The 14154-nt window shown below is 39.3% G+C and overlaps 1 protein-coding gene across 4 annotated transcripts; it reads left to right on the top strand.

The window, feature by feature from the left end:
- Window positions 1-524: 524 nt before the first annotated feature.
- Window positions 525-7320, top strand: LOC139935676 (ras-related protein Rab-9A-like). 4 transcript variants are annotated; one of them, XM_071930196.1, is made up of 3 exons: window positions 2082-2256; window positions 3251-4085; window positions 4661-7320. In XM_071930196.1, the coding sequence occupies exon 2, from the start codon at window positions 3454-3456 to the stop codon at window positions 4075-4077; it is 624 nt and encodes a 207-aa protein (XP_071786297.1). In that variant the 5' UTR covers window positions 2082-2256; window positions 3251-3453; the 3' UTR covers window positions 4078-4085; window positions 4661-7320. The 4 variants fall into 4 exon arrangements, with proteins under 4 accessions (XP_071786296.1, XP_071786297.1, XP_071786295.1 ...); XM_071930195.1 differs by lacking the exon at window positions 2082-2256 and adding an exon at window positions 525-640 and having other exon boundaries at window positions 3251-7320; XM_071930194.1 differs by having other exon boundaries at window positions 2082-2273; window positions 3251-7320.
- Window positions 7321-14154: the final 6834 nt, after the last annotated feature.

The raw sequence follows: 14154 nt of genomic DNA on the forward strand, positions 1-14154 counted from the left end.
GCTTTATACGTCTTGGTCTTGATGCATTTATGAAATAATAACCAATTGAATGTAGGCCTAAATCATGGAGGTAGAACTACAAAGCTTCATGTAGTGGTAGTGTCACAACTAGCCCTGGCGGCCTTACACTTTCGTATTGTATACTATATACAGTGACGTCCTATCAGGGTCAATTTCTGGGGCAGAAATTTGTTAAAGCTTCACAACATTATCTTACATGCAAGAAGCTACTTATTCACCGGATTCACATTCCATGGCAGCATATATTTTTCTGCGGTGGGTTTTGGTCGTCATATAATCTTCACAAATCCGTCATTTTCACAGTCTGCCGTGTGTACGCAAGACGCAAGACGCACGACGCGCAAATCTTGCGTTGTGGTGCGTGTTAACGCTGTGCAGACAAGATAATATGGCGACCAAGAAATCTTGCGTCTTGCGTCTTGCGTCTTGCACGCGAATGTATACGTGTACGCGCACGGCAGCAGACAACGATCCAAAACGGGAATTTTTTAACGTTGGGAGCTGCATTATTTCACGAAAAGTACGGATTGGTGAAGAATATATGACGACCAAAACCCACCGCAGAAAAATGTATGCCGCCACGGAATGTGAATCTGTTGAAATTAGTGACCTGTTGCAGGTAAGATTTGAGTTATGAAGCTTTAAAAATTTTCCGCCCCAGATAGGGCTATGTCACAACCATCTCTCTCGGAGGATTATTTCAAAAAGGGAGAGAAAGCCCGAACTCCATTAAATAATAACGCCCCTCCCCTTTATGTCAAAAAGGGAAAGAAAGCCCACCGAGTTGTTCTTGTGGTGCATAGGCCTACCAACTTTCCAGGAAGGCACTAAAAACTAACCTCTACAGCGGTTCGGAACTTTTCATGTGCTCTCGGAACATTCCGGCACGGCTCGCGACGATCCCCCACGCAGCAGGTTTGGGGAGTTGTTACATAAGAGTGGACTAACCACTGGGACCTGGTTGTTTATATTTTCATGTTTTAAAAAGATGCAAGCACTGCTTCAGACCTCTTTATTCAAGTACATTTGTAGCAGCAGGTTTGGGGAGTTGTTACATAAGAGTGGACTAACCACTAGGACCTGGTTGTTAATATGTTCATGTCTAAAAGATCAGGGGTGGATTTCACAAAGGTAGTCCTAACTTAGGACTAGTCCTAGGCAATGCTAAGAGATAGGACTTGGTCCAGAGTTTGGACCAGTAACTCATCCTAACTTAGGACTGGTCCCATCTCTTAGCATTGCCTAGGACTAGTCCTAAGTTAGGACTATCTTTGTGAAATCCACCCCAGTACTGCTTCAGACCTCTATATTAAAGTACATTTGTAGCAGCAGGCTTGGGGAGTTGTTACATAAGAGTAGACTAACCACTGGGACCTGGTTGTTTATATTTTCATGTTTAAAAGATGCAAGCACTGCTTCAGACCTCTTTATTCAAGTACATTTGTAGCAGCAGGTTTGGGGAGTTGTTACATAAGAGTGGACTAACCACTAGGACTTGGTTGTTAATATTTTCATGTCTAAAAGATGCAAGCATATGAAAAATGACGTCATAAGGTCATTCTCGCTCGGGTATTCTCCGATGGGCCGAACCGCTGTGGAGTTTAGTATTTAGTGCCTTCCAACTTTTCCAGTGGGTGTGCCGAGTTTCCAAGGTGCCGAGTTTGCAGGTGCCGAGTTCAGTAATAGGTGGTTTAGGAATAGACTAGCAGTAAGTCGGGAGTTTTGGGGAACTGCCACCAAATGCTGTGTACTCTTTAGATATTTATTATTGAGAATTTGTTTTATTATAAAATATTTTTGCAAGCAACTCATGGTTAGCAGTCCATAACCAATTTATGATAGCAAATTATAAGATGTTAGAAAACTACTTGCACACTGTTTTAGATGGCGCAATTAACGCTGCCTGATTGTACAACGGACTTGAATAAGTTTAATCCAACTACACGAATCACGTGCATCATATCGTCTGATATCCGTCTTATCGTCCATACACACACCGTGATTTGAAGTCTAGTTTTTGTCTCTACACCACCATCATCGTGTGTCAGCATCATCATCAGCGCACACCGCCCACCACCCATCCATCTATTCGTGTGTAAAACCAGAAGAGAGACGTAGTAGGACATTTTGCAGACATTGACAATCAATGTTGTTCTGTTGTTGTGAGGTTGTGTAATATTTTTGTCATTTTGTTCTCACTGCGTACCGTGGAACCAGATGATATTTTTTGATGAGGTAATGTGAAAATGGAGGTATGAGAAATATATTGTGAATGTTTTTGAATTTGAAAGTCCTTTTTCAAAATTGCAATAATGTATTATGTACATTTGTACTGTAGCTATATAATTGTTGTTTATAAAAAAAAAAGTAATGACTCATTCATTCACTGCTGCTGCTGACATTGCTGAGTCAGGATCAGGTGTTTGTTTAGTATTTAGAATATAACTGTAAGATGTTAAGCTTGTTTAAGTGGTACGTAGCTGCAGGGGTACGTAGCTGCACGTATCCCTGATATGTAAGAAACAATGACTGATGAGTTTTTACTTGTACATTGTACAGTCATACGTTTACTACATCCTAACTGAAACAATAGCGGAACGAACCTCATAGTTCTAGGAGTATACATGTACATGCCAAGTACCGGCGAAGTAGAAGTAGAAGATACGCACCCCTGCACCGTTCATTGACAAGAAGTCCCTCGGCATTATATATCCAGACTTGTGGATCCTACCGAGTTCCGAAGTGAAAGTAGAAACTTTGTGCACTGTTGGAGGGCATTTTGACCATAAACTGTCAGTGTCACTTCAGTGTAATTTTTGCAGGTGACGAGTTTAGTAGGTGTGCTGAAAAGTGTCCAGAGTGAGTGTTGCTGTATCGCCACACATACATTGCACTTTCAGTGGTTTTCTTCTTCCCATACAAATATGGAACTAAATAACTAATATTTAGTTCCATATTTTTATGGGAAGAAGAGGAAGTACATAATTTATACTGGTTCAATTGCATGATCAAAATCGAACTGGTTGTCGGTGTCATTGTCACTTGTCAGTGTCACACAGGCACACAGTTGTTGGTGTTAGTGTCACTGTCAGTTTCATTTTGATGGTTGCTTGATGTATCTGCTCTTTACCCAGCCTGCTGATGACATCAAGATTCTTAGCTAAAACTGCAGAACCCATACTGTTAAAGGCATTATGCTAATTGTCTACCTTTCTTTTATGTTTTATAGGTTTGACTCTCGACTGACACAGATTGGCATAGACTCTTCAAAATTTTGGTTAATTGGACAAGAACATATGGACACATCAACTGCTACAGTTCCGGTGGATGTAAGGACAACATTTCTACATACATCTTTATGAAAGGTCTACTATCGCCTATCACAGTAAAAGGCCACATAGGTTAAAGGCGGCACTTTCTGACGCATCAAAAATGGCCAACAGATCAGTTCTACTCAAAGTAGTTATCCTCGGTGATGGAGGAGTCGGGAAAAGCTCCCTCATGAACCGATTCATCAGCAATAGTTTTGACAGTCATTCGTTCCATACGATCGGCGTGGAATTCTTAAATAAAGACATCACCATTGGATCGGAGAACTACACAATCCAAATATGGGACACAGCGGGTCAGGAACGCTTCAAGAGTCTCAGGACGCCGTTCTACAGAGGATCGGACTGTTGCATGTTGACCTTTGCCCTGGACGACTTGCAGAGCTTCCGCAACTTGAACATGTGGAAGAGGGAGTTTCTGTACTACGCCGACGTCACCGACGCGGACAACTTTCCATTTGTTGTGCTCGGGAACAAGGTTGACGTTGATGAGGACGAGAGGCAGGTCACGCAAGAGGCCGCCATGGAGTGGTGTGCGTCCAATGGGAATATACCGTACTACGAGACGAGTGCAAAGACTGCCGTGCGTGTCGACGAGGCATTTAAAGCTGCCGTACAGAGAGTTGTCGAACTGGATCGGAAACAAGACTTAAAAACGTCGCCAACCACAGACTCTATTGTCCTCAAAACGAAGCCTAGCAACAAGCCACATAGTTCCTGTTGTTGACCAGTAAGGTATTGTTAAAGTAATAACCTCATGGAAAATATACCTTTTGTTTTTTGCGATTTGCATGGAATACAGTTGACTGAGCCCACCGGTGAAAATTCAGAAGTTGCCTTTGTATACATCATTATTGCTCTCGCATCAGAGATTGGTTTTTATTTTTTAGAACTGCTCTTATAAAGTAAACAAATGCAAAGTGTCCGTGTGTCATCAAGCAAGGCAGTGTTTGAAGTAAGTGGTAGGTGAAGAACAGGTGGTTTATAACATGACACCTGTTCTCCCCCTCCCTAAAAAGGAAGGAAAAAAAGAAACAAAATACTATGGACTCATCACTTGACATCACCGCCCATTGATATATCTTGGTTGTGCCATTTTGAAAGTCAGACTCCTTGTGTGTGACTGTGCAGTGTGCATTTTAATTTGGACACCCTGTTACAGTATTGGTTATTTACATCGGTTATCTGTCAACAATTTGGATACCCAGTTTTAAAATTTCTAGCAAATTTTGACACCCTTTTAATTCTAATACCAAATCCTGGCTAAAACTTTGATTGTTGTCACTAAAATGTGTGCGAAATTTCCACAGGTTGTTTGGATGGTGTGAACACTTGAAGATGGAAACTAATGCTGTGCACTCTTCCAAAAACTAGTTTTGATTGCAGCTTATTCCCTTTTGGATATGAAGCAACAAGTTATAGAACATTCAGAGTTAACCTACGACACCTTCGGAATGTCTGGACTTAACTTTCCTTTTTTGAAGTGGGAGCAATCATGATGTTGCCTTCGTTTACCTGAAGGATTTGTACTGTTAGTAGATTGGTGTCATTTAAACAGTGTTACTGTGTAATTGTTGGTTCATATATCAAATAAGCGCTAAAACTAAAAGAAATTTGTATAATAGTACAGTCTTGAACTCGTCACTGAATACACCTCTGGTAGTCACAAGTAAATTTCCCTAAATGAACATGTTGTAAAATAACTACAGTTAGATCAATTTTTCCTTGGTCAATGAACTTTATTTCTCAATGTACACATCCCCCGAATAATTCCAAATGTAAACAGTTTTATGACCAATAGTCCCTCTTTTTTTAAAGTTATTACACAGGAAACAAAACTTCTTTTTGGGTAGGTTGTATGAAGGAAATACCTGTTATATAAAATTGTGAAGTTCCTGTGGTGTATTGTGAATGCGATGCAAGTCATACTCTTGAATCCATTTTCCAGAATACACCGATTTGTAAGGCTTCGCCCACAGCGCACGTGTGAGCAAGAACACATGAGCCCTTCCAATGCCATTCTGCACAACTCTGCCGCGCGCGCTAAGCATACACGCACGCATGTCGGACTTATAGTGTCAGACTTTTGGTTGTGCAATGGGTTGTAATTGGTCAATATGCAATGGGGCGGAGCTTAATGGATCGGTCTATTGTTGAGCATAAGACCGTTGTGGCGGTTTCAGTCTTCCGCCGTGTTCAGTTTTCCGGGACTCAGTACGGCACTAACCATTGACTACTTTCGCTTGCTGAGCGCAGGCGTCGCATGACGTAATGTTACCGTATTTGGTCATTCGGAAAACTGAACACGGCGGAAAGTTCAAACCGCCACACCGATCAGGTATGTTTGTAAACTATGCTTGGTTGGCAGACTTTTTAAATTTTTTTGGGTCAAAGATGTTTTTTAACTTTGTAGAGTGTTACTTGGTTTCATGTACCTGTTGCGAGTAATAGTACATAGAAGTACACAGACAATGTACCCACTTCCTGTTGGTTAATAACACAACCCTCACCTCAATATTTGTTTTCATTGTTTGCTTTGTAAATTCACTATTCACTTTGTGTAACTGAATGCCAAACTGGTACAATGTGTGCAAAGACCTTCCACTACATCACAAATCGCCAACATGCATATAAATTTATGTATTGTGTACACAATGCACAAAGAATTTGGGATACAGACATAAACTTTTGAATAAATTGGTTCTCACATTGTGATTTTAGGGTCCAAGTGAGTGCTGTGCTGACTACCGTACTGGTGGTAGTAGTATTAAAAATAGAAATAGCATCGGGAACAATTATGGGAAAGACAAATGGAGGACACAGCAAGCTGCTCCAAAATCCTTGAAAGAGACCTAAACTGTAAACTTTTTTAGAGTAGACGGCCAAAAGGATCATTGCATTGGAAAGACATTCGAAACAAAAATGGAGGTCACAGAAAAGTTCTCAAAAATCCTTGAAGCAGACCTAGCATACAGGATCAATGAATACATGTAAATTGAATGAACAGTCACTTCAGTATTATTTTGTTAAAGGCTGGTTTTACTTGGTATGAGTACATCATAACATGACAGTAACTACATGATGCTCAAGTCAAACTTGTGAACGTTATTTTCGATGATATTTGAGATGTTATTTTTTTGTATTATATAAAGAAGTGTGCGGTGCTGGCATGGAGGGTCACATACATGTATGGTATGATATTTACATCATGTTGTTCAGAACAGATTGAGTGTAGTAACCATTCGAAAAAATTGTACAAATATTTGGTGGAAAATGTGTGTAAAGAGAATATACTATTGCAGCTGTTTTAAGGAAGGTACAACATTGGTCTTGGGTTCATATTCCAATTGGCCACTTTCCCCAATTGGCTTTGATGAAACTTGCATGCGTGAAATGTTACATTGACTGAGAGTCGTGAGCAGTGTGTACACTCGTTCATTGTTTGTCATCAAAGATGGCGGTCATTGGTGCCATCTATACACACTTTAATCATAAGAAAAATCCTTTCAGTCTTTTTACTTTCAGTTGTTAAGCTGTCTTTGGTTTCGTTGCCTAGCGGCCCAGGGTTGGCTTGCAGGAAATCCAACACTTAACCACCATCGTGTGTTTTCTAGACACGCTGCTAAAACCAGCAAAATGAAACAGAGTTCTAACCACATCAGGACTGTATGCTTTGCTTTTGAAAAGGAAAGGGCACCAAGGCAGTTTCTCCTTGGTAAAGGGCACCCTATGAGGAAATTGTAAATTTTGACAGTAGCATTTCAAGGGCACAAAGGCAATGACCAGGGGACATGGAGGCAATGAATCGTGAAGTATCAGACCTCTCATGTGTTTTCTAGGCACGCTAAACAAAACAGCAAAATGAAGCAAAGTTCTAACCTAAGTGTGGGCGATATCAAGATATTATCGAATATCGCGATATTAATTTGGAAACGATTTCGATATCGGATCGATTTGGTTTTAATCGAAATATCGATATATCGCGATATCGATTAAATATCGCAATATCACGATGTATTTCCTAGCTGAGACATCTTGCACCCCATAGGTTTGGAGTAAAACCAGAAGAATATGTCATTAGAACACCTCTCTAATGCTATGACTGTCTCTTCTACAACTTTCACTTGGAGTTTGAAGACTGATGATGTCAAATTTAATTAATCGCAATTATATCGAATATCGCGATATATTGTCGGCGATATATCGTGAATAAAATAAATCGATATCGCCTAAGCTTATTCTAACCAAAGAAACATAGATCCTGGTAACTTGTCGAGGCACTGCCTTCCATTTGGTACCAATCATTTCAATCAAACAATAGAACCGCTCAAGGGCATACATAGTCTTGAAATCAAGTCAGTAATTGTAAAACGCGGTGTGGTCACGGGGACGGTACACTCATCCTCGATCCCAGTATGTGTGCGAGTCAGCTGCATCGCGCTACCTACGACCGTTGCATGAATGTTTAATCGCACTGTGACTGTTGCATGACGGCAGAATGTGTGCTTGTAACAAATAGGCAGTGCCTAACGACTTGTCATCAAGTCTAGTGCGTACACTGTACTCGCAACTCTTCGCCAGTGATAGGTCTTTCTTTGACCTCATTGAGGGCGCTGTTCGGGCTTGTGTAGCCATGTGCAAGTTCAATCAGGGTGCAATCGTCGACTAGTGGTTAGTTCGTGACGTACGAAGCGCATGCGCGCTGAATTCAAAGTCCAAACGACTCTAGTCATTTTCTAGTGACTGTATGTGAAAAAGATGACCGTGAACCATAGCTCTATGCTGTGAACACATACAAAGTCCATAAAAGCTATTTTAAGAATAACTGGTCCTTTTTGCCTGCAGCACAATGTGATATGACAAATTGCTATTGGTAACCAACGATGCGACCAACCTTGACCAATCTCGTGTGGATGGTCGCGAATAGTCAACTAATCTGGTCCAACTATCGTTGACTAACGCGAGTTCGATCAGAGTTAGTCGAACTATGGTTAACTATGGTTGTTGATCTAACTTGCTCCAAATGCAAGGGGTGTATGTCAACCAAAACTAGGGGATGGATTTGAAGCATTTAGATGGTCTAATTAGAAAGTTTACTTTAAAAAAGTAATAAGAAGAATTCACCAATGTTGTATCTTCTGTTAAAAGTGTACTATTTAAATATCTAGTATTTCTTGCTGTATAGAATGTAAGAGCTTTGGTGGGCCAGACGCCAGGCTTGGAATTTTCTGTCAGAATTTTGAGAAGACATTCTTGAATATTTTGAAAGTGCATCAAGTTCAAGTGCAGGTCACAGAGGGCAATGACCTCTGTGACAATTGTGAATTTCCAGGCCTGTAGGATACATGTAATTGATCATGTAATGTCAGTGTTTAAAATAAAATGAAATTGCAATACAGCATGTACCAGTCTTGAGCATCAATTGTGATATGATTTTTTTTTAATTGCAAATCAATAAATGTTAAAAAAAGTTCACACATTCAAGAGAGAACCACCCTCCACTCCATCAACTTGACCCAAGTCACCAACTCCTATGAAATATCCTTCAAAAGATTTAAAGAGATAAAAAAAACACTCAAAAAGGGTCACAGCTCTCCAAACTAAAACAACAAAAACCCCCACATGTTTAAAGGTATAGCCCCGCAGAAGAAAGTTAAAACATCGCTCTCCAAAAACAGCCATCTTCAGAGCTTATACAGCACAGCAAAATTCAGTATTTAACTGTGTATTTTAATTGTACTTAACAATTTAGTTCAGATGAGCTTTTCGCAGAATTAGCAGCATTTCAGACAGGCCTAATCTGAAAGATTGATATTGGTTTAAAAACAAAAATCACAGTATATTTTTTCCCTACATGTACAAATCCTGTACGTTCCCTTTAAAAAGGTCTAAATATATTCTGTACAAATAACCAGTCAGTGATGATTTAGTTGGAGTTTAGACAGTCAAGAGTCTACAATTTGTTTGACATTTAAAATTTGGTCTTTGGAACAGGTATTGTCAAGAATAATTAACGGGAACAAAAAACACCCATGAAGACCACAAGTTGATATTACATTATCGGTTAAAGGAACATTACCAATTTATTTTTTAAAAGAGTTGCTGGCAGTGTAAGCACTTTATGTAATCATTTCCACCATATACATAAACTGACAAACCTGAAGAAGTTTTAGATCGATCAGCCATCTGGGTCACAAAAAAAATAGTGAAAAACCGATGAAACAATTTGCATGACACGGATTCAAAAAGAAAAATGAATAAAACGCTCACTGAGCGATAAACTCCAAACAGGAAATTAGTTTTATTTAATTGTCAGCAAATATGACATTTCAGATAAAAATATTTTAAGGGATGTTTTCTACTACCATCATCATTAGACCGTGTAAGTTTAATGTAAATCTGTGGTCTTAAGACAAAATTTTATTCTTACCAATTCTGTAATGTTCCTTTAAAGGACAGCCAACATTTATCAATGGTATCTGTCTACCTACTCCCCCTCCCCCCCCCCCACCCACCAGACAGTAGCCTGCAGTGTTGATTAATAAAGAGACTCCCAAGTCCATACATGACATCTTTATGAGCTTCACATAATTAAATTTGGCATGGTTAAATTTATTTATTTTTGGATGCACAACATTGGTAAGATTAAAAGTAGCTAAATATTTACTGATTTTTACACAAAGTTGTTTTTACACAAATTGTCAACACAAGTTGTGTAGAAATCTGTGAATATTTGTGTTTATAAAGATGGCAATGGTGGAAAACTCACATGAAATATTACGGCATGACATGCCATACATTTTGAAAAAATGAATACAAGATTTTGAAAAAATTTATAAAAACAATTAGTTTTGATTTTAAGAACTTGATGTTATAAATAGTGAAACATGGGTTTTGAACTTTATGTATATTCTGGTGACTTGGATGACTGATTGAGCTTCACAGGTTTTTCATGTACATGTTGGGTTGTACAAAATACAGTTGCCGGTACTGGTCTTTGATGATAACAAATGTTGGGTGCATGGTTTAAAGGTATAGTTCCTGGTTCATGGTATGCCATCTGTATGGAAAATGGATTTAGCTTTCTTGCGCCGCGGCGTGCGGCAAGTGCTCTAATTTTGTCTTTGTAGCCAAGGTAAGGAAGGACCATTTGTTTACTAGCAGCTGACATTAACTGGTACTCATAATGAGAAACATGTGTTAGGTAGCAGGCAATGTCGACCACTTCTAGACCAAAGTGGTCCTTTTTCACCAATGATCATGCAAGGAATTTGATAAAACTATGGCATCCCACACATGGTATTTATGAACATTGCAAAGTTGTGTACTCAAAAATGATTTACAATTGGTCATAAAGATGATGGCCGACTCTAAGTGGGACAGGCTATTGAACCAAATCATCAATAAATCTTGGTTGTGCCATTTTAAAAGTCAGTTACTTAACATATCTTGGCATACATTTTGACTCCCAATATGGGTAGTGGGGTTGGCGTAGTGGTTTCGTTCCTCGCCTTCCACCTCTAGGACCCCGGTTCGAATCACACCTGGGGCCGACTTCACAAAGCAATAAAATTCATCGCAAGACAAATTTTCAGTATCACCATAGAGATTTGTAATGTGACATCACACTTTACTTAGTGGGCACTGTGTGGATTTGGTTTTCAGTCCCTACCAAACTGTAGGGGGTAATAATGGAATAATTCTCTGGAGTTTTCCTCACACATTTAAAACCCTGAAACTTCCTTGTCTTCTCTCTATTAGGTTATCTGCTAGTACAGTGATTAAGTTTGTTTTGTAGAGAGCCCTTGGCTTCACAACCAAATTAAATGAAATTAAAAGAAATGAAAATGCAGACCCTGGGCAGACAGTAGCCACATGTGGCGTCAGTGCAGGGAGTCAATAGTCATTTTGAAGATTATCAATGCTTGAGATAGTGAGTGTGTGTGTGAACATGAATCACTGATCTCCCTGTTTATAACTTTGCATTTTATGGTGATGGAAATATATTCACAGTTCTTGTGCAGTTAGTCACTGTTACAGGCATAAATGTTTGTTCCTTGGAAAAAAGTAGGAAAATTCTATCGAGTACAAGGGCTGACCTACACATGGACACAAGGGCCCAATTTCATAGAGCTGCTTAAGCACAAAATTTTGCTTAAGCAAAAAAATCCTTGCTTTGTAAAATCAGATTACCGGCCAAGACTCAACTCAATTGTTATGCTAAGTAAACAACAGCTAAATACCAGTCACAATCAATGTATATGGCATGACATTTTGGCCAGTAAGATGTGTAAAACAAGCGAGCTATTTTCGTGCTTAAGCAAATGTTTTGCTTAAGCAGCTCTATGAAATTGGCCCAAGGTATTGGCTCTAAGTATACTTTTCAGTCCTATGTAATAATAAAAAAATTCAGATTTTTCCAAGAGATAGCAAGTTGAATAACAGAAGAATATCATGCCCGCTGTTACTATTGATCAGTCTTCTGCTTTGGATGGGTAATGCCAACGGGGAATCACCGCTCGATTCCTTGAGTCAAGGAGCCAATGTTAATTACAGAGTATGGCACATTTCAAGTGGTGTAGTGGGTGAGCATGTCTACACTTGGACACTGCGGACTTTAGACACTGCAGACTTTAGACACTGCAGTCTTTAGCTGCAGGGATCCTGGGCCCAATTACATGGCACCGTAAGCACAGAATCGGCGCTTATGGAAGCAGGGAATTCTGTGCTTACGGCAAGCGTATTTCACGGGTACGCGGCGAATTTTGGCTTCTGCGCGTGCGTACTCCACGTTACTAGGCATTCTACGCTTACAAGGCTAGCGCAAAAATTCGGCGCTTACACGTAAGCGGGGAATCGTGTTCGTAAGCACAGAATTCGGCGGTAAGCAGAGCCATGAAATTGGGCCCAGGTGGTGTGATAGACACAAGAGTGAAAGTCCTTGCTGGACCCAAAAATCTGACTAGGATTCAAATTTTAGGAGGTGTATAAAAAAACTGTTTTTTTACCCATACACTGATGTATGTTAGCACTGTATACTGAGTACTTTTTTGAGTCCTGTGAAAAAATATCACAGGCACAAGACTCGGGAAAGTACTGAGTATACAGTGCTAACACACATCGGTGTCTATGGGTAAAAACCAAAATGATTCTTTATCCCCAATGAAAATTTAGGCGGTATGTTGAAATGATGACATTTCCACCTGCTGGGGTTTATATTTCGCAGAACTTTTAGGAATAGGGTCCTCGGTGTCAGATCAAAGAGAAGGATTTCTTAAAATGTGGGAAAAATAATGGATGATTTTCTTCACCAGTCTGGCAAAAAAGTCTAAAATTTCTCATCCCTGGACAGAACAAGAATGTCATCAGTTTGCTGCTTGTGCACAAAACCAAAGTTGAAGTCGCTGATGGAAATTAGTCCAAACAAAGAAAAGATACAGAGAAGTTTCTATATAAAACGGTTTGATAAATGTGTTTTTTTAACAAAACATAAGAAGTATAGACCTGAGAACAAAAGAGGTCCACACTATCTGTTTATTTTATTTTCATGTGGCGTTCCGTTTGGCGAAGCATTCAAGGTTTGCAGACTATTTTTTTATCCCTTTGTTAACTGCTTCACTTCACTTCTTTCCAGTACCGTAATTTTCGGATTATTTACCGCGCGGCATATAAACCGCACTTCCCAAAAATATGCAAAAAAATATTTAGGTGTCCGCGTACATGCTGCGCCCATATAAACCGCGACCAAAATATATAAAAAAACATGACAAAACTAACCTCAAAACACAAAGGAGATTTTTTGAAAATCTTTGAAATCAGGAAAATTATTCAGATAAATCGCCCGCCTGGTATTCAGTTATACACCACACATGACCAAGCTGTCATTTTTCATATACCATTTGGATACTGTAGAATTGACAAAACAAAAAATCCGGAACAAATCTCTAGAAATCAAAGGTGAAACCTTACACAGGGATGAAATTTGCCAACTTTGAATATTCCTGAAAATAGTTTGCAGGCCTGGGTTCAAGACCTAGAACCTCTCCGATGTTACAATTCAGGAGGTTTACAGACTCTGTGCATCATAAGAAAGAACAAACTACAGGTTTGGACACAATATTGACAATTTCTTTCTCCTTATGGTGATTGCTTTAGTTCTTTCAAGAAAATCTGATGGCTCAAGGAGACAAAAATCCTGAAATTGGACAAATCCTGAGAAATTACACACCTGTTAAAGGCAACCTGTCATCCGGGATATATTGTAATAATAAGTACTGAATAAGTACACAAATAGAATACAATCTTGTGAGACAATCTGAAAGAAATATATCAATAAAAAAACCACACTAATACATTCGATTCCGCAGCATAGTTTTATTCCAAGATAAATACACTGATGCTGATATACAATATCGACTTATTGACCGTAATTTTTACCACATGAGGGCGCTTTTAAAGTTTAAAAGGCAAACTTCCCTTCATTACAATAAAAGTTTCTCTTATTCTGATTGCCATTTACTTGTTTTGCATTACATAAATTTGGTTCACACACACCCTCACGTAGACTTGTGGACAGGTTGTAAATGTCTGTCGTGGTGATAGCAAAAGGGCTAATTTCGTAACTATCTCGCGAGACTGCTGCTCTGCTGCTCTGCACGAGACTATTTTTAAATAGTTAAAACGACTTGCCACAAGTCTAACCCTCATGACGTCAAAAATACTGCAAGTTCCTGTTGGTACATTCACACTTTGTACAGGTGTCACACACACAAAAAATACCAGAATCCAAACTGTGAAAGTGAAA

This window comes from Asterias amurensis, chromosome 4, assembly GCF_032118995.1.
Source record: "Asterias amurensis chromosome 4, ASM3211899v1".
Classification (NCBI taxonomy): domain Eukaryota; kingdom Metazoa; phylum Echinodermata; class Asteroidea; order Forcipulatida; family Asteriidae; genus Asterias; species Asterias amurensis.

Excerpts from the sequence above, each read along its gene's own strand:
- LOC139935676 (XM_071930195.1), top strand. The coding sequence starts at position 3,454 with ATGGCCAACAGATCAGTTCTACTCAAAGTAGTTATCCTCGGTGATGGA.